The sequence below is a fragment of the Ruditapes philippinarum genome, unplaced genomic scaffold, assembly GCF_026571515.1.
Source record: "Ruditapes philippinarum isolate M1 unplaced genomic scaffold, ASM2657151v2 ctg2262_1_1_1_1, whole genome shotgun sequence".
NCBI lineage: Eukaryota > Metazoa > Mollusca > Bivalvia > Venerida > Veneridae > Ruditapes > Ruditapes philippinarum.
In genome coordinates this window covers 76,983-102,629 of record NW_026867198.1, presented here as the reverse complement: position 1 = coordinate 102,629, position 25,647 = coordinate 76,983, and the positions used below count along the sequence as shown (strand labels likewise).

Sequence of the window (25,647 nt, the reverse complement as noted above, 5' to 3'; positions counted from 1 at the left end):
GTTTGGTCAACTCGAATAAACAACAATTTTTCTGTATTGGTAAATTGACTTTAATTTGTTTTTGTGGTATTTAGAAATTTTATTACGTTTTACCTATGCAGAAATTTAAAAAAAAATATCAGTATAAGGATTAATAAATAACTTTGTCCTCAAAAGTGTCCAAATTAATTTGACAAATATATAACTATTCACTAAAAGTCCTTAAGAAAATTAAAACTTGTATTTCATTTGGATTTACATGATTTGAAATACATATTTTACAATTTCAAGTATTTCAAAATAAGAATTTATGTTAATCAATCTAATAATGATCAAGAATTAAAAAAGTTAACATATATTGTATGTGATTTGCTGGTAATAACCATTGACAATTTCTGTTCTGATAAATTAGAAAAATGTATCTAAATGTTATGAAGAATCTTTGCAAGCACATTGTGCTCAAACAACTGACGTTCCAACAGGTGTTGTGTTAACAGAACCTTGGTTTGCTTGATTGATCGCCTGGCCCGGCAACACTGAAATGATTGATACATTATCTGTGTATTACAATTTATTAACTTCTGTTGTTGTTGTTGTTGTTTTTATTTCTAAATGATCTTACATTTGGTTTGATCTACTCAGTGTTATATATTTCTAGAGTGATATGAAAAAGTTAAATGAGCCGCGTCACGACAAAACCAACATAGTGCGTTTGCGACCAGCATGGATCCAGACCAGCCTGCGCATCCGCGCAGTCTGATCAGGATCCATGCCGTCGCTATCAGTTTCTCCACTTGTAATAGAGTTGGTAAGCGAACAGCATGGATCCTGATCAGACTGCGCGGATGCGCAGGCTGGTCTGGATCCATGCTGGTCGCAAACCCATTATGTTGGTTTTGTCGTGACGCGGCTCAATTAAAGTTTGTGTATATAACTGAAACCATACAAGAACAAACGATATTTTTTTAATTTAAATTGCAGTCTTTGGCATAGTAATGTTTAATAATAATAAAGATAAATAAACAACTCATTATTTAATTAGGACAATAAAGAATCAAAAATAACAATGCAAAATCGTATTTTAAAACATAAAAATAGACATATTGAAAGTATGAAGAGCATAACATTCAGTTTCTGGGACGATTCAACAATTTCTGAAAAAGGCTCAGTTGCATGAAACTATAGCACCGATATTTAATTAAAACGCACAATTCAACGGCCATGACACCAACATTTTATTAAAAAACAATTAAAATAGCCATGGCACCAACAATTTATAAAAACACGCAATTAAAATGGACATGGTACCAACATTTAATAAAAACACACAATTAAAATGCCATGGCATGGCACCAACATTTAATTAAAACACACAATTAAATAGCCATAACACCAACATTTTACTTAAAAACAATATAAATAGCCATGGCGCCAACCTTTAAATAAAAACAGGCAATTAAAACATCCATTGCATCAACATTTAATTAAACACACAATTAAAATAGCCATGGCACCGATATTTAATTAAAACACGCAATTAAAATAGCCATGGCACCAACATTCAATTAAAACACGCAATTAAAATGCCTATGGCACCAACATTCAATTAAACACAATTAAAATAGTCATTGCACCAATATTTAACTAAAACACAATTAAAATAGTCATTGCACCAACATTTAACTAAAACACGCAATTAAAATAGCCATTGCATCAACATTTAATTAAACACACAATTAAAATGCCCATGGCACCATCATTTAATTCAACACGCAATTAAAATGCCCATGGGACCATCATTTAATTAAACACGCAATTAAAATGCCCATGGCACCAACATTTAATTAAACACGCAATTAAAATGCCCATGGCACCATCATTTAATTAAACACACAATTAAAATGCCCATGGCACCATCATTTAATTAAAACACAATTGAAATAACAATGACATCAACATTTTATTAAAACAAGCAATTTAAATAGCCATAAAATAAACAATTTTGAAACTTACATGGGGCTACAGTATTTCTACGCCTCCACAAAATACAATGAAACGCATCATTGAAACCCTTTCTGAAGTTTTCATTGAAACCACCATACAATATGGGATTTATAGCACTGTTAAAGTATGCAATATATACTGCAGCATATTTTGTTCTAAGGACATACTCTTGGAGCTGCAAAAGCAGAAAAACGGCATTATGAACACTATAAAATAAATGAAATATATACCTTTACATATAATAGCATTAGATACATTTTGTAATAGTTTTTGTTGTTGTTTTTGTTAAAAGCACAGCAAGCCTCAGAATTGTTTTCTTTCTGTAGAAAACGTAAACATGTGTTTTATAATGTTGTAATCAAGGATTTAGAATATTTTAGACTGTTAACAAATCACTTGATATTTCGACTTTCAGACTTAATCGCTCTATTTGTTATACTGATTGTCAAAAACGCAAAGGAAGCAAAATATGTCTTAAATTTAGAGTCGATGAGTAACATTTTAGAAACTGAAACGGTGCTTCAAAACTGTAGTAATTGTCAAAAACGCAAGGGAAGCAAATGATGGCTCAAATTTATCAATATGTAACATTTTGGAAACTGTAACGGGGCTTCAAAAAATTATTTAAAGAGAAAAATTATATACGAGGGTTGTTCAAAAAGTAATAGGACTGCAGCTCTACTGTTCACATTTTTTCATCTACGTACACGAGTTTACAAAAATCGCATATCGGAACTTGTCCTCTATATACAGTGAAAAAATCAATACAATATGTTTACAAACAACAATTCTGTACAACTTATAAATGACAAGGGGTACGCGACCCGGCGCACGCTAATAGTTAAATAAATGACGTTCATGACGTCTCAAAATAAATTCAAAAGGTAAACAGCGTCATTCTTTCTGAAATTATTCTCCACAATGTTCTAGGTGCTTGAATCATGTAACTATAACCAGAACTCATCTGTGGTGATGTAGCGAAAAAAAGCAATCACATTTTCTTTTCTTTATTCGAAACATGCCCGGTGGCCGGCAACTTTCGGTTTTATCTCGTGATTTTGAGTATTCTGGAAGCTAAACGGGCATGGACATATAATGTAAATGACAAAGTGATTTATATTATTTATTTACACATGCCATCTTACATTCTAAAAACAATATGATTATTTACAGTAAATTAAAAATGCTTATTAATTGAAAAATATTCTCTTCTTCTGAGCACAGGCTATCATTTATTTAACGAAATCGAGAAAAACTTGATACCAATAATTACCGCGTATCATTATCAAATTTATTCAATACCAATAATTACCGCGTATCATTATCAAATTTATTCAATGATAACACACACACATAAATATCTTATAAAATAAAATAGTGTTTAAAACAAATTTCCCCTATTCAATAATTTTCTTAGAACTGAAACAGTAGACCCGATGCAAACATCATACATGCCGGACAGTTCGCGGACTGTATATCGCCGATACTTTTGTAGCGCTATTGCAATTAACGTCTCTAACGTCCGTCAATTTTCCGCTTTCTCCCTAGCCCTTTCGTGTCTGTGATCCCATATTCACCGTCTTTGAACTGCTTCCCCAGCTGAAATTGAGTGTCTTAATTGCCTAATTATTGTTCTGTGAAAATTTAATCTTTCCTTACGTAGCTGAAGCCTATCTGTTGGCAAAATTTAATGATCGTACACATTTTAAGTTTTTCAACGAACGTCATTTTTCTACATTTAACTCTATTATCACTGCTGTTCAAAACGTTATAGTTTAGCGATTTCTGGTCTGAATGACGTCAAATGTGGACAACATGACACTTTAATATGATAAAATGTGTTGGTGAAATATTAGAGGGGAAAAGACAACATATTATGAATAAACTGAAAGTACAGATTAGCGTCAACATATTTTTGATGCGCTGCGCCGGGTTCGTGTTACCATGGTTATTTAATATCACAGGGAACACGCGTTTAGTGCAATAATTCAATAAACTTATACTGAAGTTGTAGAAAACAATTAACTATTGCCGTGGATTTGAAAATATTTAAAATCTAATGGAATATGGAGACATAAGACTCTTAGTCCTATTACTTTTTGAACAACCCTCGTATTAACATTTTGAGGCTTAAATAACTCACATTTATATGCAAATAATATTTTATTACAAGCACACACTTCAAAAAAGTATCACTTTTTGCGATACGTCAATCAATTTTAATTGCATAAAAAGCTATATTGTTTTACATACTTTTTCACTTTTGTCACGGTAAATATCCCATAAAAGAAAGCTTTGCTGTGGTGTCCAACATATAATAAACACCGCCAGAACAGCAACCAACATACGTATAACCTGCAAACAATGGAAGTGTAGGAATAACATTAATGGCAAATATAATTTGAGCCGTGTCACGACAAAACCAACATAATGGGTTTGCGACCAGCATGGATCCAGACCAGCCTGCGCATCCGCGCAGTCTGATCAGGATCCATGCTGTTCGCTTACAAACCCTATACCGATAGCGAAATATATTGTTTTACAAATAACGTTTTAACAAAGTTAAAAATCACAAATTTCGGTAATAAAGTTATATGAGTAGTTATGGAAACTAATATGAGGCTACCAGACAGCATTTCAGAGCATATTATAAAGTTTTTCAATAAAAGGCACAAAATGCATCAGAAACAAAAACATTTTTGCTTCTTTAGAAAGGGTTCACGTGAATTTTATAATGTTAAGATAATGGATTTAGAGCATGTTAGATGCTTGGTACCTGAGGAAAGTATCGATTAATGTGAAATTAATTGTCATAAAAGTAGCAAAATGTAATCAAATTAGTATTTTGACTTCTATACAAAATACTTATTCACTATAACTGTACTTACTGTCAAAAAGCAACAGATGAAAAAGATGGTTCAGGTAATTGGCAAATGAGTAACTTTTTGGATACTATACAAGTACACCAAAATTAAAAAAGCTTTTGGGAAATAAAAAAAACAAAATTTCTGAGGCATAATGGGCCATCAGCAAACAATTTTTGTTACAAAAAATGTCACAGATATTGAAATTTTGTTGTAAGCAACTTGCTCGTCTCATTAAGTATGATAAAACTCAGATAAAACTCTAAGTTGATGCAGAATCTTATAAGCACTTATTTTCAAAATGTCTTGTGTTCAGTTTATTGGCACAGTTATTGGCACGGCAATGTTTGTGACGCTCTCTTTAATTTTCAAATTTGCTAAAATCTTTATGTTTTTAGTGGTTTTTTTTTTCTGAATTGGTAACTAAATTACATACAGTAAATGTAAATACGGCAATTTGTAGAACATTATCATTATTCTTTATGTTCTTGGTATGAAATTACTGTTTGGCTTAAAAATTGCCATGTAAATAATTTGACATGATGTTATACGAATTAACCAAAGTGACTCACCTTTTTCCTAGACCTGTCTTGGGCCTGTTTTGTAACAGTGATAACAGTTCCCGGCCTCTTCCGAATCAGGAGCTTTACTAATATTAGCGTATACGCGAAAAGCATTACAACTATTGGAATGAAAAACATAACCACGGAGAGTATTGTATAATAAATTGTTTTCCCGGGCATATCCATTTTGCAGTCATTTGTGTACACTTGTGGCCACACTTCTTCACACCATATTTCGTGCCTGTCTGCCCAGAAATACTCGAACTGTTTACGTACTACCAGATGAGGAGATGCTATGGCAACAGAGAGGACCCAGTTGGTGACGATAATGATGAAAGCAAACAAAGGTGTCAAACGACGTTTGAGTGGAAAGAGGATAGCTACAAAACGTTCAACGGATATAGCTGTCAGTGTTAGCACGCTTGAAGTCACAGCAAGCACTGTAAATCAAAGTCATACTTATAAAATATAACTTTACCATTATACACGAAATTCTAGTTTAACAATTTGCATTAACAAAAAGCCAAAATTTTTGGTAATTGGCTTAGACATTATCAGAAAATAAATTGTTACATTTTATATGATTTAAAGTGAAACATATTTCTATAATTATAGGTACGTGCAAGAAAGTTATTTGACAATTGTATATTAGGCGAAAATGTATCTCCAATTTGATGTACCATGTAATAGTATTGAATGCTAGAAAATCTTTTGTTGTGAAATGCCACCAAAATGTATAATTTGTGTAACTACAGTTAGTTAAAATATGTCAATGAATCATCCAAAAGGTTATTTTATTTTTTTATTGCGAAAATAAAAAAAATATATGAAAACTTTAAAGCCATATATTAACCAGTGACCGACAAGTGTACATTTTACTTTGAAAAAAAAAGAAGAAGAAAATAATGTATTAAAAACAATAAACAACAGCTATTTGAATGAAGTGCCAACATAACAGTAAATTTGATGAAATATAAACAAAAAATTCAATTTATGAAACAAAAACAAAACTGTTGATTTTATGGAATATAAAAAAAATTGTTCAATTTTTGAAATTTCTATATAAAAACAACAACAACAAACAGTAAATCTTACGAAATATAAACAGAACCGTTAATTTTCATCAAAAATATACATTGTGTCACTGAATAATTGCTAAAAATGACTACATTATAACTAAATTTTGACGTGTAAAATGGTCTTGCATAAAAACTTAATTTGAATTGTGTGTGTTTTTTTAATGAAAATAACCCGGCAAAACTTAGAACACATTAATTTTGATCTGTTATATTGAGTACACCGGCCGTATATGATGTCTGGGATAAAGTTTGTTTCGCATTATTTTCCTTGTAGATAAGCGTGAACTTTAATCAAAAATTAAAAAAAAATGAAGTTTACACACTTAACTTTAATATGCTCTTATCAGACAATCTACAAACGTTTGACCTTAAAGAAATATCTGTTCAATACATTTACGTCGACCGAAATTTTCTGGGTTTGTTCGAGGTCAAAAGTTTATCATATATTGACAGTAGATTTTAGTTCTTATCGAGGTCTTTGAAAATAACAATTAATTCGTTTCGAAAGTGTGGCCAACATCTATCTGCTATCTATCATAAATCCATAAACATGAAACAGGTATTAGCTCAACTTACTCTTGGACGAAAAACCATTAAGTACAGCGTGCTACATGGTTCAACGCATTGTCATTAGGTACTTTAAATGTGAAATGGCTGATTTGGAACGCTTATGGCGACAGCACGACAAAGCGCCAAACGGCACGTTGTCGCACTGTCTTCGTCATGTCGCTAACAAAGCACACCAAACGGCGCGTTGTCGCGATGTCAAATTATCGCTCAGCTCAAATCGAAGGATTGGCTATTCTTCATATATACAAGCCAAGCGACAAGGCGACATCGCGACAACGCGCCGCATGACAACGCGCCGTTTGGCTTCACTTGCGACAGGACGACAAGACGACAGTGCGACATCGCGCCGTTCGGCGCTTTTCGCTAGCGACATGACGATGAGGCGATAACGATAAAGGTTTTGTTGTCGCTATCGACAACGCAACGCGCAAAGTGTACCAAATCAGAAACCATGAAAAACTTTCTTTCGGGGTTAAGAAAAGAAAAAAAAGCTCATTACCAAAGTAGCATTGACAACTTCTTCAAAATTGGTAAAATATCATAACTATTTTAACTTTGAGCAAAAAACGGTATTTTAACTTTGAGCAAAATACGGTATTTTAACTTTAAGGAAAATACAAAATACGGTAGGTAGATTTTAATTGAATAGGACTTCATATAAGAAACATTACAGGCATATTTAGACTTTTCATGTTGCTGACAATATAATGTATTTATAGAAAGAACTTATTACGTTTGACACGTACATTAAGTTTACACAATATTTGTATGTAATGTTTTCATTTACATAATAAAGTATATAAAATAATTATACGGAATTGAGTAGGAAGCTTAAAAAACTTAAAAAAACAAAAACAAACAAAAAAACTCTCTCTCCGTTATTTGACATTTGACACAATCATACGAAGAGTATTTCATTTTCTTTCTACACAGATCACTACAGTAGTATTGGAAACCATGATACTAAAGTAATTACGCTTATCTTTCTTCATGAATGACCTATCAAATAAGTAAGGAATTGTTCAAATACTCATAGCAGTTTAATTTCTGATTATGATTAAAAACACGCTTACTATTATCTAAAACCATTGTACCAATTAAGTATCAATGAAATTGGTGGTAGTGCCTCTTCTTCTTTTCACAACTACGTCTACCTTTATAAAACATAATTATATAATGTCATATTTGTTCTTAATATCAAAATTACTCCAAATGGGTTATATTTACCTTGCATAAAAGTGTTAACTTTGCAGACATACGGTCCAAAAGGCCATTCTTTAGTTATACTGTTTCCGGCGTGCACCCACATGCAACAACATCCGACCATAATATCACTTACAGCCAAATTTAAAAGTAAAAAATTAGTGGTAGTTCGCATACGTTTATTTATGAAAACGATCAAAATCACCAGACTGTTGCCAACGATATCCATTAGAAATGCTATTATATAAAAACTCACTTTTAATCCTATTTCCCACTTTGGAATGTCCTTCGGCATCGAAAGAGCCGTCATGTTTTGAACAAGGTATGGGTCTATATTACCAACAGGCACTCCAGCACCCGGCACACATGCCATTCTTTTCATTTGTGTTTGTTCCTTGTATCTCCCGTGTAACTTTTTTAAACTAGTACACTATTCCGTTTATTCCATTGAAAAAAATGACAATAAGCTGTGAATAGATTTCCCGTTTGCACTATATTCCTCTACAATACTAAATCCTCCGCTTTCAGCATGATTTCACTGATTTTAATCTCTTTAATTATCACTGAATGGATAATTCTTGTCAGAGTAATGACGTCTAATTCTCAATCATATCATTTTTGTGTTTATTTTGCCAACAATCTCAGTTTATCTTGTGGGATATTTCCAACGAGTCAATCACGACAGAAAAAGTAAGGCAAAACTCGGAAATCATGACACACTCTCCCGAGATTTCTATATTTGGACACTCGGCCATAGATATGCAGTATTGTGAAATATTTTCGTTTACATGTTCGTGATATCTTTGTTTCTGTTACAAAATTGTTAGTTTCTGTCTGTTTTTAGTATACATTCGTATAACTTTGGTTTACTTCCTGTTTGTTTTAATAACGTCTCATATGTTCCTAAGATATTCCTTTACACTGTCTGTTTTCTTGATATTTATCATATCATAAACTTTTTCTTTACCGAGCGAGTCTTGTAAAGTTTTTTTTACTTTCACTGCAATGGAAACTTAAAATGCATTGATAAAGTCGCTCACGTAAAATGCAACATCGTGCATTTCACCCCCCCCCCCCGGCACCGGCTTAAGCAGTATTTTGTAAGTAATGGAAACAATATTACAATTGATTTTGATATTTGCAAGTCCATAAAAAAAGTAAGACGAGTTACTCGAGCTATAGATAATAAATTAGATAAAAGTACATCTTGAAGATGAAGTGTTGTTTTTTTCCTTTCTATCATTTTGTAAAACTGTAAACAAGACAAATGATAACAAGTCAAACAGAACATCTGCGCCTATGAGGGCGATTTCTTGGCTGGAACGGCTCGTCGGAGATATCTTTTTAAACTGTGCTAAACCTTGGTACTAACTAGCAAAACATGGATATGAAGACATAAGTGACCAAAATCCAACAGCGCAATACATTTTGAGTAAACGGAGCTGCCGTGGCTGCCGGGACATACTGTAAGCATATCATAAACAGAAAAAAATAAGTAAAATGGTCGATTCATGAGGAGTTATGAACTTTATTGCAACGTTAACCCTATACATTTATTGTTAATAATATGTGATATAGTAAGGTCCTAAGATTCGAAAGACAGCATGTAATAATATTATTTTACTATAAATTCATGTCTATTTAAAGCTGCACGCTTCAGATGAGCCAAAATATTTCAAGAAAATCAATATTGAAAAAAAAATGCACTTAACTTTTTTTAGAAAAGTTAAAACATTCAAGATCCGAGTTATATTTTATTGTTCTGTGTGTTTTAACATCGATTTTGCAGTACAAATGTATTTTATCACCATTTTTCAAATGCGTTACTAACGCAGTAAGGGCTGCTTTTGCATTTGTTGACCACTTTTGGTAATTTTCGTGGATTGTAAGTGTCGATTGCAATATGTTAATTATTTTATTTGTTCACCTCACATAATTTTACTTTTAAATACATTTCCAAAATTTTTATGAAAGTTAACACGAATCTGAAGGCGTGCTGCTTTAATGTTATTGTTTAACTTTTTATCTTAATCAGACAATACGTAAATATGTAGTGGGTTTAAACTAACGGATTTAGTTAGAGATTTGAAGTTCAATTTGTCTAGATTATAAATAATTTAATTTAGTCTAAGTGTGTAAGAAACTATCAACTTAAGCTTACAGACACCCCTCTCGACAAAACAGGTACAATGGCTACTAAGCAATGTCTTTTTAATAGGAGTATAACGTTCGTTTCTTGCTCTAGGAAACCACGAATTGCCCCTGACGGGACTTTAACCCACACGGCCACAAATCCTTAGATTACTTGTCCAACAAGTTTGATCAAAAGTATTTGTGTTATCAAGACAACTGTAAAAAACACTGCACTTTTACCCTGTTGGAGCCAAAATTAATTCACTAGTATACAAGTATATAGAGCAAGTCAGACTGAACATCCGGGCTTTGTACTGTTGGCTGATCAATTTCTTAATTTCTATCTTCATTATGGACATTTTCAAAAATGGGAGTTCATAAATCAGCGATTTACCAACCTGTACCATCTCACCAATTTCAGCACTGTCGTCTGCTGAGGCTTAATCTATTGTTTTTTTTTCTTGCAGTCCATCACACTACCTTTTTCTATTACATCCAGTATACGAATTCGTAAAATGGCCCCAGGTTAATATTTGTAAGCAAAGTGTGAAATATATCTCCCACATTTAATGCATATAAATCGTTTTTGAAAAGTTAAAGTTCTGCAGAAATAAAATAATACTATTGCATGTATATAAATTGAATGAAAAGAAGAAAAAAAAATAAACTCAAGATTTTCTTATAAATTAAATATGATCTTTTAAAAAATTCATAGAGAATTTAAAAAGGACGAACATTCAAACCCGCTTGGTTTGCATAACTATAGTTGTATATATATACCAAATCAAAACATATTTTTGAAAACTTGCCTCCTTATCAATAAGAATAGGGAACTGGCATATTTTTAAAGTCTGCCCTCTTTTTAAAGGGGCGGACTGTTCTTTGTCCCTTTCTCGTACGAGAAGGGGAATACTGTGATGCGTGTATGAGGTCGCACGGTCACTTTCTTCCCAACATGTCCTCGATGCGTGTGTGTGGTCGCACGGTCGAAAGTCTTTCTTTAGGTTGTATTTATAAAAGGAAATTCTCCTTTAAACGTAAATATAGGATATGTAAAACCTCTTCTTCTTAGCAGTTAATAAGCCCATTTAAGGAAATTAATAAATTAAAATGTTATAAATGGCTTAAATGGAGGATATAGGAAAGATTTTTTTTAAACAAATACCTAATTAATTAAAAAAAAAAATTCTGTTATTTTATAAATAGGAGGAATATAATCCTAATTATGTGTTTTATTACTGCTAATATTGATTTTAAAAGACTTCATTGGGAGTAACAAAGTCCTAATTAGGTCATAATAACTCCTAATAAGAAGCTAATACTTTCATAGATATAAAATATTCTATAAAGAAACTTACAAATAATTAGGGACTCGTAAATTCCTAAAAAGGATTAAAACACTTATAATATTGAGGTATATGTCCTTATAAGGTTTTAAATCTAAGCTAAAAGTTGCTTCTATTTTTATATGCCCGAAAGAATTTCGGACATATTATGTTATACCCCCTGCCGTCTGTCCGTCCGTCCGTTAGCAATTTGGTTTCCGGAGCATCACTTAAGTTCCATTTGGCCCACAATATTCAAACTTCATAGGATGATTGTCCATATTGGGTAGAAGACCCCTATTGATTTTGGGGTCATAAGGTCAAAGGTCAAGGTCACTATGACCTTAAAACTGAAAACAGTTTCCAAAGCATAACTTAAGTTCCATTTGGCCTACAGTGTTCAAACTTCATAGGATGATTGTCCATATTGGGTAGAAGACCCCTATTGATTTTGGGGTCACAAGGTCAAAGGTCAAGGTCACTATGACCTTAAAACTGAAAACAGTTTCTGGGGCATAACTTAAGTTCAATTTGGCCCACAGTGTTTAAATTTCATAGGATGATTGTCCATATTGGGTAGAAGACCCCTATTGATTTTGGGGTCATAAGGTCAAAGTCACTATGACCTTAAAACTGAAAAACAGTTTCTGGAGCATAACTTAAGTTCTATTTGGCCCACAGTGTTCAAACTTCATAGGATGATTGTCCATATTAGGTAGAAGACCCCTATTGATTTTGGGGTCACAAGGTCAAAGTCACTATTACTTAGAAATTGAAAACAGTTTCTTGAGCATTACTTAAGTTCCATTTAGCCCACAATATTCAAACTTCATAGGATGATTGTCCATATTGGGTAGAAGACCCCTATTGATTTTGGGGTCACAAGGTCAAGGTCACTATTACCTTAACACTGAAAACAGTTTTCGGAACATAACTTGAGTATCATTTGGCCTACTGTGTTTAAACTTCATAGTATGATTGTCCATATTGGGTAGAAGACCCCTAATGATTTTGGGGTCACAAGGTCAAAGGTCAAGGTCACTTTTACCTTAGAATTGAAAACAGTTTCTGGGGCATAACTTAAAGTTCCATTTGGACCACAATATTGAAACTTCAAAGGAGGATTATATTTTAAAGAGGTAATACTTTATTTTACTCCCATGTCTTACAAATGCTTCATCTTTACTAAAAAAAATCACTTTCGGGCATATAATGCTCCGCCTAGCGGTGCTCTTGTTTGCATTTAATACACCGGATTGAAACTTTGTTAAGAATACCCTAGTTTTGAATGGTAGATGTGGAACGGCATCTGGTATTGCCAATAGAACTAAATAAAACTAAACTCCTCCCCACCCACCATTTTTTCAAGATAAGTTAATGAAATTTGTATCGTAGTTTGAGGACTATTCTGTGGAAAATTGTCACAGTTAACTCGTATAAGATATACATGCACAGTGCGTTAACTGGAGTGCAGGTATCAGTTACCCGCACTCCAGAGCATGCCCATTGATTGACTCATCTTTTCTGGGGTTTACTTATTGTGACGGCAGAGAAAGGAAAAGCGATAAAAATATCATATTCATTGCTTGTTCATTGGTTACTTTTTTCTGGGGTTTCATATTTTGACCACAAGGAATATGTGTTTATTTTTAACTATGATACAAAAGAGAAATAACATCAAAACACTCGGCAATCTTAAATCACTCGTAACTAATCTTGAAAAAAATGGTCTGCTTGATTAAAGTTTCTTTTTTTTTGGCCTTTGTAAAAAATTGCCAAATAATTCACGTCCAATACCTTAAAGGGACTCCACTGAGGTTTTTTGACATGACGGGACTGAAAATATTTTTTTCAAGGTAAATAAATGTACAATTAGATGTAGGTTTATGCCACTAACCTTTGTGTAAAATTTCAGATCATTCGCGCACTTCGTTTTTTCAGAATAATTATTCAAATTGTAAAAACATGAAAAGCGTTTAAACGCTTTTCACTCAAATCGGGCTAAGAAAAGCATAAAAATACGATTTTCAATTTATTCCAAAGTATATGTTTTAACTATCTTTGCATATATTTCTTTTTAAAGTGCCCAGGCTCATTTATGTGAGAAATTCAAATGTTATGTTTTTAGGCTATTAAACCTCAGTGGAGTCCCTTTAAAGAAAGTTGACCATGCATTATAATATTTTTTTGGCATTTCTATTTCTTTTATTTGCATAATATGGTGGGAAATAAACAATGTAATCAAGAACTTGGTCTAAACCATATTTATTTGCGCTATTGTGACGCCCGATGCTCCATCCCTGACACGATGGTCAGTGCTTCTGTAAAAGTCATGGCCAGTGTGAACACAACATCGCATTTTGATTATTTAAACAATGATGACAAAGGTAGTTTTTAAATTGACGATGAAAAATGGGTACAAGAAGCGCTTCAGTATTCAAGTTCAAATGACAATAATAAATAAGCATATCACAAGCATTAATAAAATTGAGCAATATGAAACTAAGCTATATGAAATCTGGTATGTAAGTTTTAATGTCACAAAGCAGGATGAAATAATGCAATAATTCTGTTCCATAGTCTTACATTATGAGTTTTTCAAAACTAGATTAATACTGCCTATACTTGTTTTCTTCCACTCCAAAAAAATTATCCGCCACCTGAAAATGCTGCATACGGTCCTGTATTTTTTCTACCTTTTCTTTCCACATTTAATTTGTTATGACAGTCTTGTTGTATATATTTCATAACAGAAAGAGAATTTCTTATCAATTACACACTGTTAAGATTACCAGTTAAATGGTGATATAACTCCTTGTGACTGACGAAATCAGAGTTTGATGACATTAGTTAATTCACCCATGTGCGTCATAAAAGGAAGATGAACGAGGTCGCAGTGACAATGAATATAATTATAAGTGCAACAGTAGGAGTTGATTGATTAAATGCCTGGCAGCCAATGCAAACTTGTTTTTAATCAAAGAATAATTTCACATGATGAAAATAAGAGATGCAGGGGTGGGGGGGGACTATATGCAGTATGATGGTGATAGCCAACATGTTGTTGTTCGATTTGTGCATAAAGTAATAAGTTCTTCAATATTTAGTTAAATTTTCGTATTTGACCTCGAGTGTCAATGTCATATGAAGGTCAGTCATACTATAGAATTTAATTTACTTAATACGATGGTTCTGCCAAAATATGAACCAATCTATGACAGTTAGAAGGTAAAATTCTAACTGAGGGCCCCCGCACTCTTGATTGAGCAAAAACAAAGCCTTCCCGACAGATGGTTGGCATTACCTTTTTCATTCTCCCTCTTTCCCCTTAAGATTTTGTGAAGATAGAGTCACAAGTGCATTGTACATTAAAACAAAATTCAAATTACAGTAGTTTTTTTATCATTTATTTGATTTCTTTTATGATCATATGTTTGTGACATTTACGACAAACACAAATGACAAAGAAAACTGGACATTTGTACATATACTTATAGTTCTGTTTGTCTTACAACATCACAAGACAAATTTTATAATATTACAAGAACGAGCATACAATGTATACAAACTTGTGTAAAAGAAAAATTATAGATAATTACTGTATACAGGAAACCCATGTCAAAATAAAAATGGAAACTTTAAAGATTGCCCAAAAATTGAAAACTGAAAATGTGGTAGGCTCAGTTTGATAACAGACAATATGTTAGTTTCAATTCAAATCAATAGCAGTACAAAATACCCTTTCTGAGAGAAAACCTGTACAAAAAAGCTTCTCCAACTTCAATACTTAATAATTTTTGCCATGGCAAAAAAAAAGCTTTTGCCATGGGTAAATAGTCTTTTGTCATTTTTTCCTTTTTGTTGGGATAAATGCTTCCGAGGGATCACACTTTTTCCAGATTTTAATAGGTACATGTCTTTGTGGAACAAATTTGATGTTTGTTATTACTTATATGATTATCTATTGGCACCTAGTTCAATGTTGATTAACCCTGCTGATCCAAGAGTGATTAACATTTGACACCAGTATAGAGCCAGGCCATGTAAAATTATTTAATTTTGAATATTTCTGCACTTCTTAAATATGATGATATTCCTAAGAACATGATTCAGTTCCTAAATAATTTTTCTTAAATTTGATTTTTGAAAATATGTACAATTTAAGGTATGTACATTAAGATGTTTAAAGTTTTAAACAAAAATCAAATAATTTTGTATGATAGACTGCAGTAAGAATGTCATAATATCAAATAACAAAACACAGCAATTGGTGAAAGAAACATGTAATAATAAATATTGTTAGCAAAATGAAAACAAGAGGGCCATGATGGCCCTGAAGTCGCTCACCTGTATATAGGCCCCCGGAGCGGGGCCAGTTTAAACCCCAGGGCTTTTATTTGAACAAACTTGGTAGACACCCATTAGAAGATGTTTCATGCTAAATATCTAAGGTCTAGCTGGTCAAGTTTTTTCTTTACACATATAGTTAAAAACAATGACACACCTGGGGCAGGGCCAGTTTTGACCCAAGGGCTTTTATTTGAACAATCTTTGTAGACACTTACTAGAAAATGTTTCATGCTTAATATCTAAACTCTAGCTATTCGGGTTTTTTCAAAGAAGATTATTAAGTTTTTGCTATACACATATAAGGAAAATCAATGTCACCGGGGTGGGGCCAATTTTGACCCCAGGGCTTTTATTTGAACAAACTTTGTAGACACTCACTAGAAGATGCTTCGTGCTTAATATCTAAACTCTAGCTATTTGAGTTTTTTCAAAGAAGATTTTTTAAGTTTTTGTTATACACATAAGGAAAATAAATGACCCCGGAGCGGGGCCAATTTTAACCCCAGGGCTTTTATTACAACAAACTTGGTAGACACTCACTAGAAGATGTTTCAAGCTTAGTATCTAAACTCTAGCTATTTGTTTTCTTTCAAAGAAGATTTTTTAAGTTTTTGCTATACACATATAAGAAAAATCAATGACCCCCGGGGCAGGGCCAATTTTGACCCCAGGGCTCTTATTTGAACAAACTTGGTAGACACCCATTAGAGGATGTTTCATGCTAAATATCTTAGCTATAGGTCTTTGGGTTCTTTTAAAGAAGATTTTTTAAGGTTTTACTATATGCATATAGGGAAAATCAATGACCCCCTGGGGCGGGGCCAATTTTGACCACAGGGCTTTTATTTGAACAAACTTGGTAGACATCAATTAGAACATGTTTCATGCTAAATATCTTAGCTCTAGCTCTTTGGGTTCTTTAAACGAAGATTTTTTAAGTTTTTACTATATGCATAGGGAAAATCAATGACCCCCTGGGGCAGGGCCAATTTTGACCCCAGGGCTTTTATTTGAACAAACTTGGTAGACACCCATTAGAGGATGTTTCATGCTAAATATCTTAGCTATAGGTCTTTGGGTTCTTTTAAAGAAGATTTTTTAAGGTTTTACTATATGCATATAGGGAAAATCAATGACCCCCAGGGGCGGGGCCAATTTTGACCCCAGGGATTTTATTTGAACAAACTTGGTAGACACTCACTAGAAGATGTTTCATGCCAAATATCTAAGCTCTAGCTCTTTGGATTTTTTAGAAGAAGATATTTAAAGTTTTTTCTTTTGGTTGCCATGGCAACCAGAGTTCTGCATGGAATTTAATTCTTTGAAAAATTTTCAAAGGTGACCACCAAAGGAACATTCATGTGAAGTTTGGATGAAATTGGCTTAGTGGTTTATGAGGAGATGTCATTTAAAGTAAAAGTTTACGGACGGACGCCAGACGAAAAGCGATCACAAAAGCTCACCCTGTCACTTTGTGACAGGTGAGCTAAAAATGCGAAGAATTTATTTGAAATTCTATGCTGAAGAAGAAAATTAGACAACATAATTCAATATGAATATGTCTCCGCTTTATTATATGTACTTATTTCCCCACACTATGTCCAACCTCAATTCCTCATCATTTATACTGGTGCCTCATATTTCCGAGGTACCCAATATTCCAAGGTATTAGGCATAAACAGCCTCAACTTCCTCCTAGACATCATACACCTGCCAGGAATTTTACTTTAATGTTTTATTGTATTTTTATCAAAATGTCACATATATGACAGAAAATTTATTATTTTATTCAGATTTAGTTTCACCATTTTAATTTTACTTTTCATTCCTTTTAAGACAATTGTCATTTTTAAACAACCATTGAGATATTTGATAAATGCTATAGAGAAAATCCCCACTTTCAGACAAGGCAAAAAAATAAAAATTACTATTGGTTTTGTTGCTGAAATTCTTAAAATGTAATTGCCTTGGTAATATGAGAACACAACTTTACTCACTAGGCAGCAGATGGGTGTTAATATATAATTGCTTACATGTAAACATTAAAAGGGATAAACTATGATGTAATTGACATGTCTTTCCTACAATATTCAACATATTTTGCAGAATTTTATTCTTCTAACCTTTGTTTTCTGTGTTAAACAGTTAAGTACCACGGAAATATGAGGCACCATTATACTTTGTAAATAAACTGATTCTCATTCTTAATCTTAAACTTTCTGAAGAGCTATCAAGTGTACCATACATATCTTCCAATTATTCTTAAAAAATGAAAAATTTTGATAAGAAAAATACCCCCAAGAACTTTCCACCCCATCTGTTTTACCTGGTGAAAAATGTTATTCATCATATTGAAACATTCATCACCCCATTGAACTTAAATGCAGACCAAATTCAAATTTATTTCCATTTTATGAAACCATTGAAAAAGCCAAATTCAATCTTGTAAATCTGATAAATTTGTAAAGAATTGCCTTAACCAACTTGATATTTAGGCATATAAAATTTTTAATACTGCATGTTTCTAAGGTAGCTTTTCACTGGATAATCGTAATGTTTATAACAATAGTTTAATATACATGGCTGCTTTCAATTTACAAAGAAATCTCACTTTTCCCCCTAAAAAATGACGCCTCATGGCTCAAACTAGATTTCCAAACCACCGTTTAAATAGGGCCATATAACCTGTCAAAAATCTTTATAACTAATAAAGTAAATGTGGTACTTTTTTTCTGAAAAACATAACTTTATATATACATACATAACAAATATGTCTCATTATCTGTAAACAGTTCTGAAAATTGTAATAGGCTTGTAAAATTTCCCCAATTTTCTTATAGCTAACGCATTAAAATTTCCCAAAGGAATATTGCAAAAAAAGAGATAATAAAATTTAAAAAAAAATCCCTAGACTCTTTAACACTTTCCAACAGACCTTTGTATTTGTGCAAACAAATTAGACACTCTGAAATATATCAAAACTGGCAGGGAAACAATGTACAATTTTACACCAATTCTAGGTCCAATTTTGACTATAACACTAAAATAATGTGAATGTATCTCAACACTTTGTAATAAAGCCAATATTGTTCTACATATCCCATCATCCTCACACAACCTTGTATCGGGCTCTGTTGATTGGCTGGTAGGAATTTTGCTGAAAAAAAAAAAATTCTTGTTATTATATCATTATCAAAATAATTGTGTTATTAAATATCATCATTATCTTTTATCCTTAAAGGCATATAAAGATGTAACAAGAGCACCGCTAGGCGGAGCATTATATGCCCAAAAGTGATTTTTTTTTTTTAGTAAAGATGAAGCATTTGTAAGACATGGGAATTAAATAAAGTATTACCTCCTTCACAAAACAATCCTCCTTTGAAGTTTCAATATTGTGGTCCAAATGGAACTTAAGTTATGCCCCGGAAACTGTTTTCAGTTCTAAGGTAATAGTGACCTTGACCTTTGACCTTGTGACCCCAAAATCAATAGGGGTCTTCTACCCAATATGGACAATCATACTATGAAGTTTAAACACAGTGGGCCAAATGAAACTTAAGTTATGTTCCGACAACTGTTTTCAGTTTTAAGGTAATAGTGACCTTGACCTTTGACCTTGTGACCCCAAAATCAATAGGGGTCTTCTACCCAATATGGACAATCATCCTATGAAGTTTGAACACTGTGGGCCAAATGGAACTTAAGTTATGCTCCGGAAACTGTTTTCAGTTTTAAGGTCATAGTGACCTTGACCTTTGACCTTGTGACCCCAAAATCAATAGGGGTCTTCTACCCAATATGGACAATCATCCTATGAAGTTTGAACACTGTGGGCCAAATGGAACTTAAGTTATGCTCCGGAAACTGTTTTCAGTTTTAAGGTCATAGTGACCTTGACCTTTGACCTTGTGACCCCAAAATCAATAGGGGTCTTCTACCCAATATGGACAATCATCCTATGAAGTTTGAATACTGTGGGCCAAATGGAACTTAAGTTATGCTCCGGAAACCAAATTGCTAACGGACGGACGCCAGGGGGTATAACATAATATGCCCGAAATTCTTTCGGGCATATAAAAATGCTTTTACTTTTATTTCCAGAAAGTTTTTTATCTTTGGTGTCCTGTCACAATTAACATTAGGTTTACATAAGGTAACTTGTTTGCTCTATTGATAAATTGTCTTTTTGCTTTTTGGCAACTGGTACAATTACAGCGATTTAGTACTTTGTATGTTAGTCAAAATACCACTATCTTTACAACTTTTATGACAAATTATTTCACATTCAGACCCACTTTATAAAGTGATAAGAATCTAATTTACTTAAACATTATTAAACATTTATTTTGTTTTTTCCAAAGAGGAAAAAAGTAGTCATTTCTGAAGATTATTGTGCCTTTCAGCAAACTTATAGTATCTTAAAACATTTAAAGTATATTTGTTTCAAGCTAATTCAGTTTGACAAGATTATGAATATTGACATGACCTTTTTGTACCTTGTTTCTTAAATGCACTTTGGCTTAATCTAGAGACCATAATTTATATAAAACATTGAATGAAAGATTTTAAATTAAGACGTAAACAAGAGCTATGAATAGGACAACATGCTTGACTATTCTAAGAGCTTGATCCTAGACTATGTTAAATTTTCTAAGTTCAAAAAGGGCTATAATTCTGTCAAAATTCAGGGACCTCATATTTTGCTCAATTTAGGGACCTCATATTTTGCTCTTTAGTATGTGCAAAGTTTCAACCTATTCTCTTTAATAATTTTGGAGATAGCAACTTGCATGAAAAAACTGAACCAAAGTGTGACGGCCATGCCAATGCCGACACCCATTTCTTGGTCAATACAATAGTTCTGCCTAATCTTTAAATAGTCAAGCTAAAAACTGATCAAATGATATATTAATATAATTACCAGACGGATTAGTTCCTCCTTTATTAGTCTTGTAACTTCTTTCTTTGCCTTCTGTATAGCCATTTCACTAGTAGCTTCAATAGCCAGGTACAGTTTACGTTCCTCTTCTTTCGGTTGTTTCCCCGGAGGGAAATATGTACCCCTTACTGTAATACCAGCCTCAGAATATTCACAGATCTGAGCAAGGGCCTCCTGAAATACATTATCAATAGGGATAATAATAAAATAATGGAAATACCAGTCTAGATTCAAAGCTCGATGATTATAAAAATTAAACCAAACAAAGAAACCAAGCTTATACAAGATTTTGCATAAGAACAACTTGGTAATACTGGACCAAGATCAAAACTATGTAACTTAACTTTAACTTTGTTAATAAAATCTTTATCTACTGTTTTCCTCTGTATTTTACTAATTACATTGCATATGTAGAAATCATACGAAATTCATTACACTTTATTTCACTTCTTCCATACAATGAGATACGAGATACAGCTTTTGTAATATATTTTTATCTACAAGGTAAAAATTTCAGCATGCTTTCTGCCATTAAAATTTCATTAAATTTGATTACAAAATTCATCAATTTATTTCTTTAGCTATTATTATAACATTTTGTCTGAAAGAAAAAAATCCCATAAATTTGGCTAAAAGAAATTTTCAAACAGGGTATACCTTTAAGTGTATTACACTCTCCTGTTAAACTTAATATTTTCAAACAGGGTATACCTTTAAGTGTATTACACTCTCCTGTTAAACTTAATAATTTCAAAAAGAAATTTATGATATTTTTTTTCTTGAAATTGTTTTCGGGCTCACTCTGCTATAAACTCTTTTAGCCATTTGTTAAAATTTCATTAATTTGGCTAAAAAAACATTATAATTTGGCTACTTATTTTTTCTTTCCCTTTGACAACATTTTGTATAAAATAAGAAAGTTACATACACTTGGCTAAAAGAAATTTTATAATGGTAAGCCCTGAATAATGTCTAATATGTTACTGCTTAATTTTCGAAATAGCTCTATCAAAAATAAAAAAATATACATATATATTTTGTTGTTGAGAATTTCATTAATCTTAAAGGCCCATTATGAGTCAGAAATGTTTTTATCTTTATTTCTCAAAAACTTTTTATTTTTAGGTATACTTTAAAGTTTTCAAAAAGTTACTCACTGGCTATTTGCCTGAATCATTTTTTCATCTGCTGCATTTTGGCAGTTTGTACAGTTATAGTGATTCAGTTTTTCGTATGCAAGATGAAATGCTACTTTGTTTACATTAATCGCTACTCTCTTCAGGTTACATGCACCAAACTTGCTCTTAAATCATTATTTAAATACTATAAAATTCATATTTGCCCTTTCTAAAGAAGTAAAAATACATTCCTTTCTGAGGCATTATGTCTCTTTAAACATCATGTAAGTTTCGTAGGCATGATGTATCATGTAAGTTTCGGAGGTATGATGTATCATGTAAGTTTCGTAGGCATGATGTATCATGTAAGTTTCAGAGGCATGATGTATCATGTAAGTTTCGGAGGTATGATGTATCATGTAAGTTTCGGAGGCATGATGTATCATGTAAGTTTCGTAGGCATGATGTATCATGTAAGTTTCAGAGGCATGATGTATCATGTAAGTTTCGGAGGTATGATGTATCATGTAAGTTTCGGAGGTATGATGCATCATGTAAGTTTCATAGGCATGATGTATCATGTAAGTTTCAGAGGCATGATGTATCATGTAAGTTTCGGAGGTATGCTGTATCATGTAAGTTTCGGAGGCATGATGTATCATGTAAGTTTCTGAGGCATGATGTATCATGTAAGTTTCAGAGGCATGATATATCATGTAAGTTTCGTAGGCATGATGTATCATGTAAGTTTCGGAGGTATGATGTATCATGTAAGTTTCGGAGGTATGATGTGTCTTTTAACATTATCATGTAAGTTTCAGAGGTATTATTTGTCTTTAAACATTATCATGTAAGTTTCAGAGGCATGATGTGTCTTTAAACATTATCATGTAGGTTTCAGAGGCATGATGTGTCTTTAAACATTATCATGTAAGTTTCAGAGGCATGATGTGTCTTTAAACATTATCATGTAAGTTTCGGAGGCATGATGTGTCTTTAAACATTATAATGTAAGTTTCGGAGGCATGATGTGTCTTTAAACATTATCATGTAAGTTTCAGAGGCATGATGTGTCTTTAAACATTATCATGTAAGTTTCGGAGGCATGATGTGTCTTTAAACATTATCATGTAAGTTTCAGCGGCATGATGTGTCTTTAAACATTATTATGTAAAATGAATACCTTTGATGTGACCTTCCATCTAGCAGTCTGTGGGAAGTCATTTATCTCTAATTCCTCCTCGTAACGTTTGAACGTATCTTGTTCTAATTCCTTATCATCTTCAATCTGTGGCGTGTAGCCTAACTTAGCATTGATCTTTTCTGCCATCTGCTCAGCTATTGTCTTTGACTAGAAAATCAAGAAGAAAACTTCAGATTATTATATCATGAACAAGAAACTTTCAGTTTATTCTATCATGAAATAAGTGTAGAAGACAAGAAGTTTCTTTGTAAAATCAAGCAAGATATTTGTTTTTGTTTTTTATTTAATGTATGACTTTCATTTTTCATTTAAAGATTACCAAAAATGGTTGGAAACTAGAGGATGCTTTTGTAAAAAAGCGCATGTCTCCCCCACTGCTGAGAATAACTGTGAATGGAAACAGGAATGGAAATGGAGATAAGATAATGTAAATACCCGGTAGTCACTTCAATGAAGGCTGTCTATGGATGGTTTCTATTGTTAAGGTTGTATGAGAAGATGCTTCCTAAACTGTTTGTTTTTAACCAGGTATTCAATTTTGAAAATCCTGGTTATTCAATCAGCGTATGGCAGGCGGGCGTCAAACGAAATTGCACTTGATGGTCGGTCATATCATATATAGTTTCACAAATGAAATTAAATGAAATTGTGTCTGCTCCATAATTCTTCAAACCTTTAAAGGATTTTGATGATACTTGAAACAAACGTAAACAAGAGGGATCATCTGCTCAATAAGACCAATCATCCTATGAAGTTTGAGGGTTGTAGGTCTAAAGGAACTCTAGTTATCATCCGGAAAGGAGAAATTAACCAACGGTCGCTGTGACCTTGACCTTTGACCTACTGACCATTAAAACAATAGGGATCATTTGATTAATAAGACCAATCATCCTATGAAGTTTGAGGGTTGTAGGTCAAAAGGAACTCTAGTTATCATCCGGAAATGAGAAATTGACCAACGGTCACTGTGACCTTGACCTTTGACCTACTGACCCCAAAAACAATAGGGATCATCTGCTCTATAAGACCAATCATCCTATGAAGTTTGAGGGTTGTAGGTCTAAAGGAACTCTAGTTATCATCCGGAAAGGAGAAATTAACCAACGGTCGCTGTGACCTTGACCTTTGACCTACTGACCATTAAAACAATAGGGATCATTTGATTAATAAGACCAATCATCCTATGAAGTTTGAGGGTTGTAGGTCAAAAGGAACTCTAGTTATCATCCGGAAATGAGAAATTGACCAACGGTCACTGTGACCTTGACCTTTGACCTACTGACCCCAAAAACAATAGGGATCATCTGCTCTATAAGACCAATCATCCTATGAAGTTTGAGGGCTGTAGGTCAAAAGGAACTCTAGTTATCATCCGGAAACGAGAAATTGACCAACGGTCACTGTGACCTTGACCTATGAACTACTGACCCCAAAAACAATAGGGATCATCTGCACAATAAGACCAATCATCCTATGAAGTTTGAGGTCTGTAGGTCTAAAGGAACTCTAGTTATCATCCGGAAACGAGAAATTGACCAACGGTCAGTGTGACCTTGACCTTTGACCTACTGACCCCAAAAACAATAGGGATCATCAGCTCTATAAGACCAATCATCCTATGAAGTTTGAGGGCTGTAGGTCAAAAGGAACTCTAGTTATCATCCGGAAACGAGAAATTGACCAACGGTCACTGTGACCTTGACCTTTGAACTACTGACCCCAAAAACAATAGGGATCATCTGCTCAATAAGACCATTCATCCTATGAAGTTTGAGAGCTGTAGGTCAAAAGGAACTCTAGTTATCGTCCGGAAACGAAGAATGGACGGACGGACGGACTGACGGACGGACGGACGGACGGACAGGGCAAAAACAATATGTCTCCCCCCGAGGTGGGGGAGACATAATTATGCTAACATTATATGACATCATTACAAAATTGAAATCATTATTCACTGAGCAGTCTGCTTTCACTTTGCAATATACAAAGTGTATAGTTGTTCTCGTTGGTACTGTGTCTTTACACATTTCTGATGTAATAAGAAAATGTGTTAGTTTGCACAAAGAGCACCCACCACCTATTAAAGCGGAAGTTTTTTTATATTAGGATGGAAATAATTACAAATGTTTTAATTTCTTATAAGTTTCTTTAAATAATATGAAAAACCAATTTTCCGACATTTGTTGAAAATATTTCTATATTTTACACCACATTTACTAGAGCGTTTTACCAATAAAACTTATATTTCATGTTTTTACAAGTGATGCCTGAACTGCTGTGATGTCATTCCCTTCTTAAAAAATTCTACTGAAG

The 25,647-nt window shown here is 33.1% G+C and overlaps 2 protein-coding genes across 3 annotated transcripts in view; both read right to left on the bottom strand.

The window, feature by feature from the left end:
* Positions 1-45: 45 nt before the first annotated feature.
* LOC132735258 (neuropeptide FF receptor 2-like) lies at positions 46-9,282 on the bottom strand. 2 transcript variants are annotated; one of them, XM_060722194.1, is made up of 5 exons: positions 8,287-9,282; positions 5,420-5,850; positions 4,237-4,338; positions 1,993-2,158; positions 46-515 (listed from the first exon to the last, which is right to left on the bottom strand). In XM_060722194.1, the coding sequence occupies exons 1-5, from the start codon at positions 8,642-8,644 to the stop codon at positions 439-441; spliced, it is 1,134 nt and encodes a 377-aa protein (XP_060578177.1). In that variant the 5' UTR covers positions 8,645-9,282; the 3' UTR covers positions 46-438. The 2 variants fall into 2 exon arrangements, with proteins under 2 accessions (XP_060578177.1, XP_060578178.1); XM_060722195.1 differs by having other exon boundaries at positions 47-515; positions 8,519-9,273.
* A 5,828-nt stretch (positions 9,283-15,110) lies between these two features.
* The window catches only part of LOC132735256 (probable ATP-dependent RNA helicase DDX46), a 57,672-nt gene continuing 47,135 nt past the window's right edge, over positions 15,111-25,647 (bottom strand). Inside the window, 3 exon segments of the mRNA XM_060722193.1 lie at positions 15,111-19,227; positions 20,995-21,186; positions 23,314-23,481. Of these exon segments, the coding sequence (XP_060578176.1) occupies positions 19,180-19,227; positions 20,995-21,186; positions 23,314-23,481 (408 nt within the window). The 3' untranslated portion in view covers positions 15,111-19,179.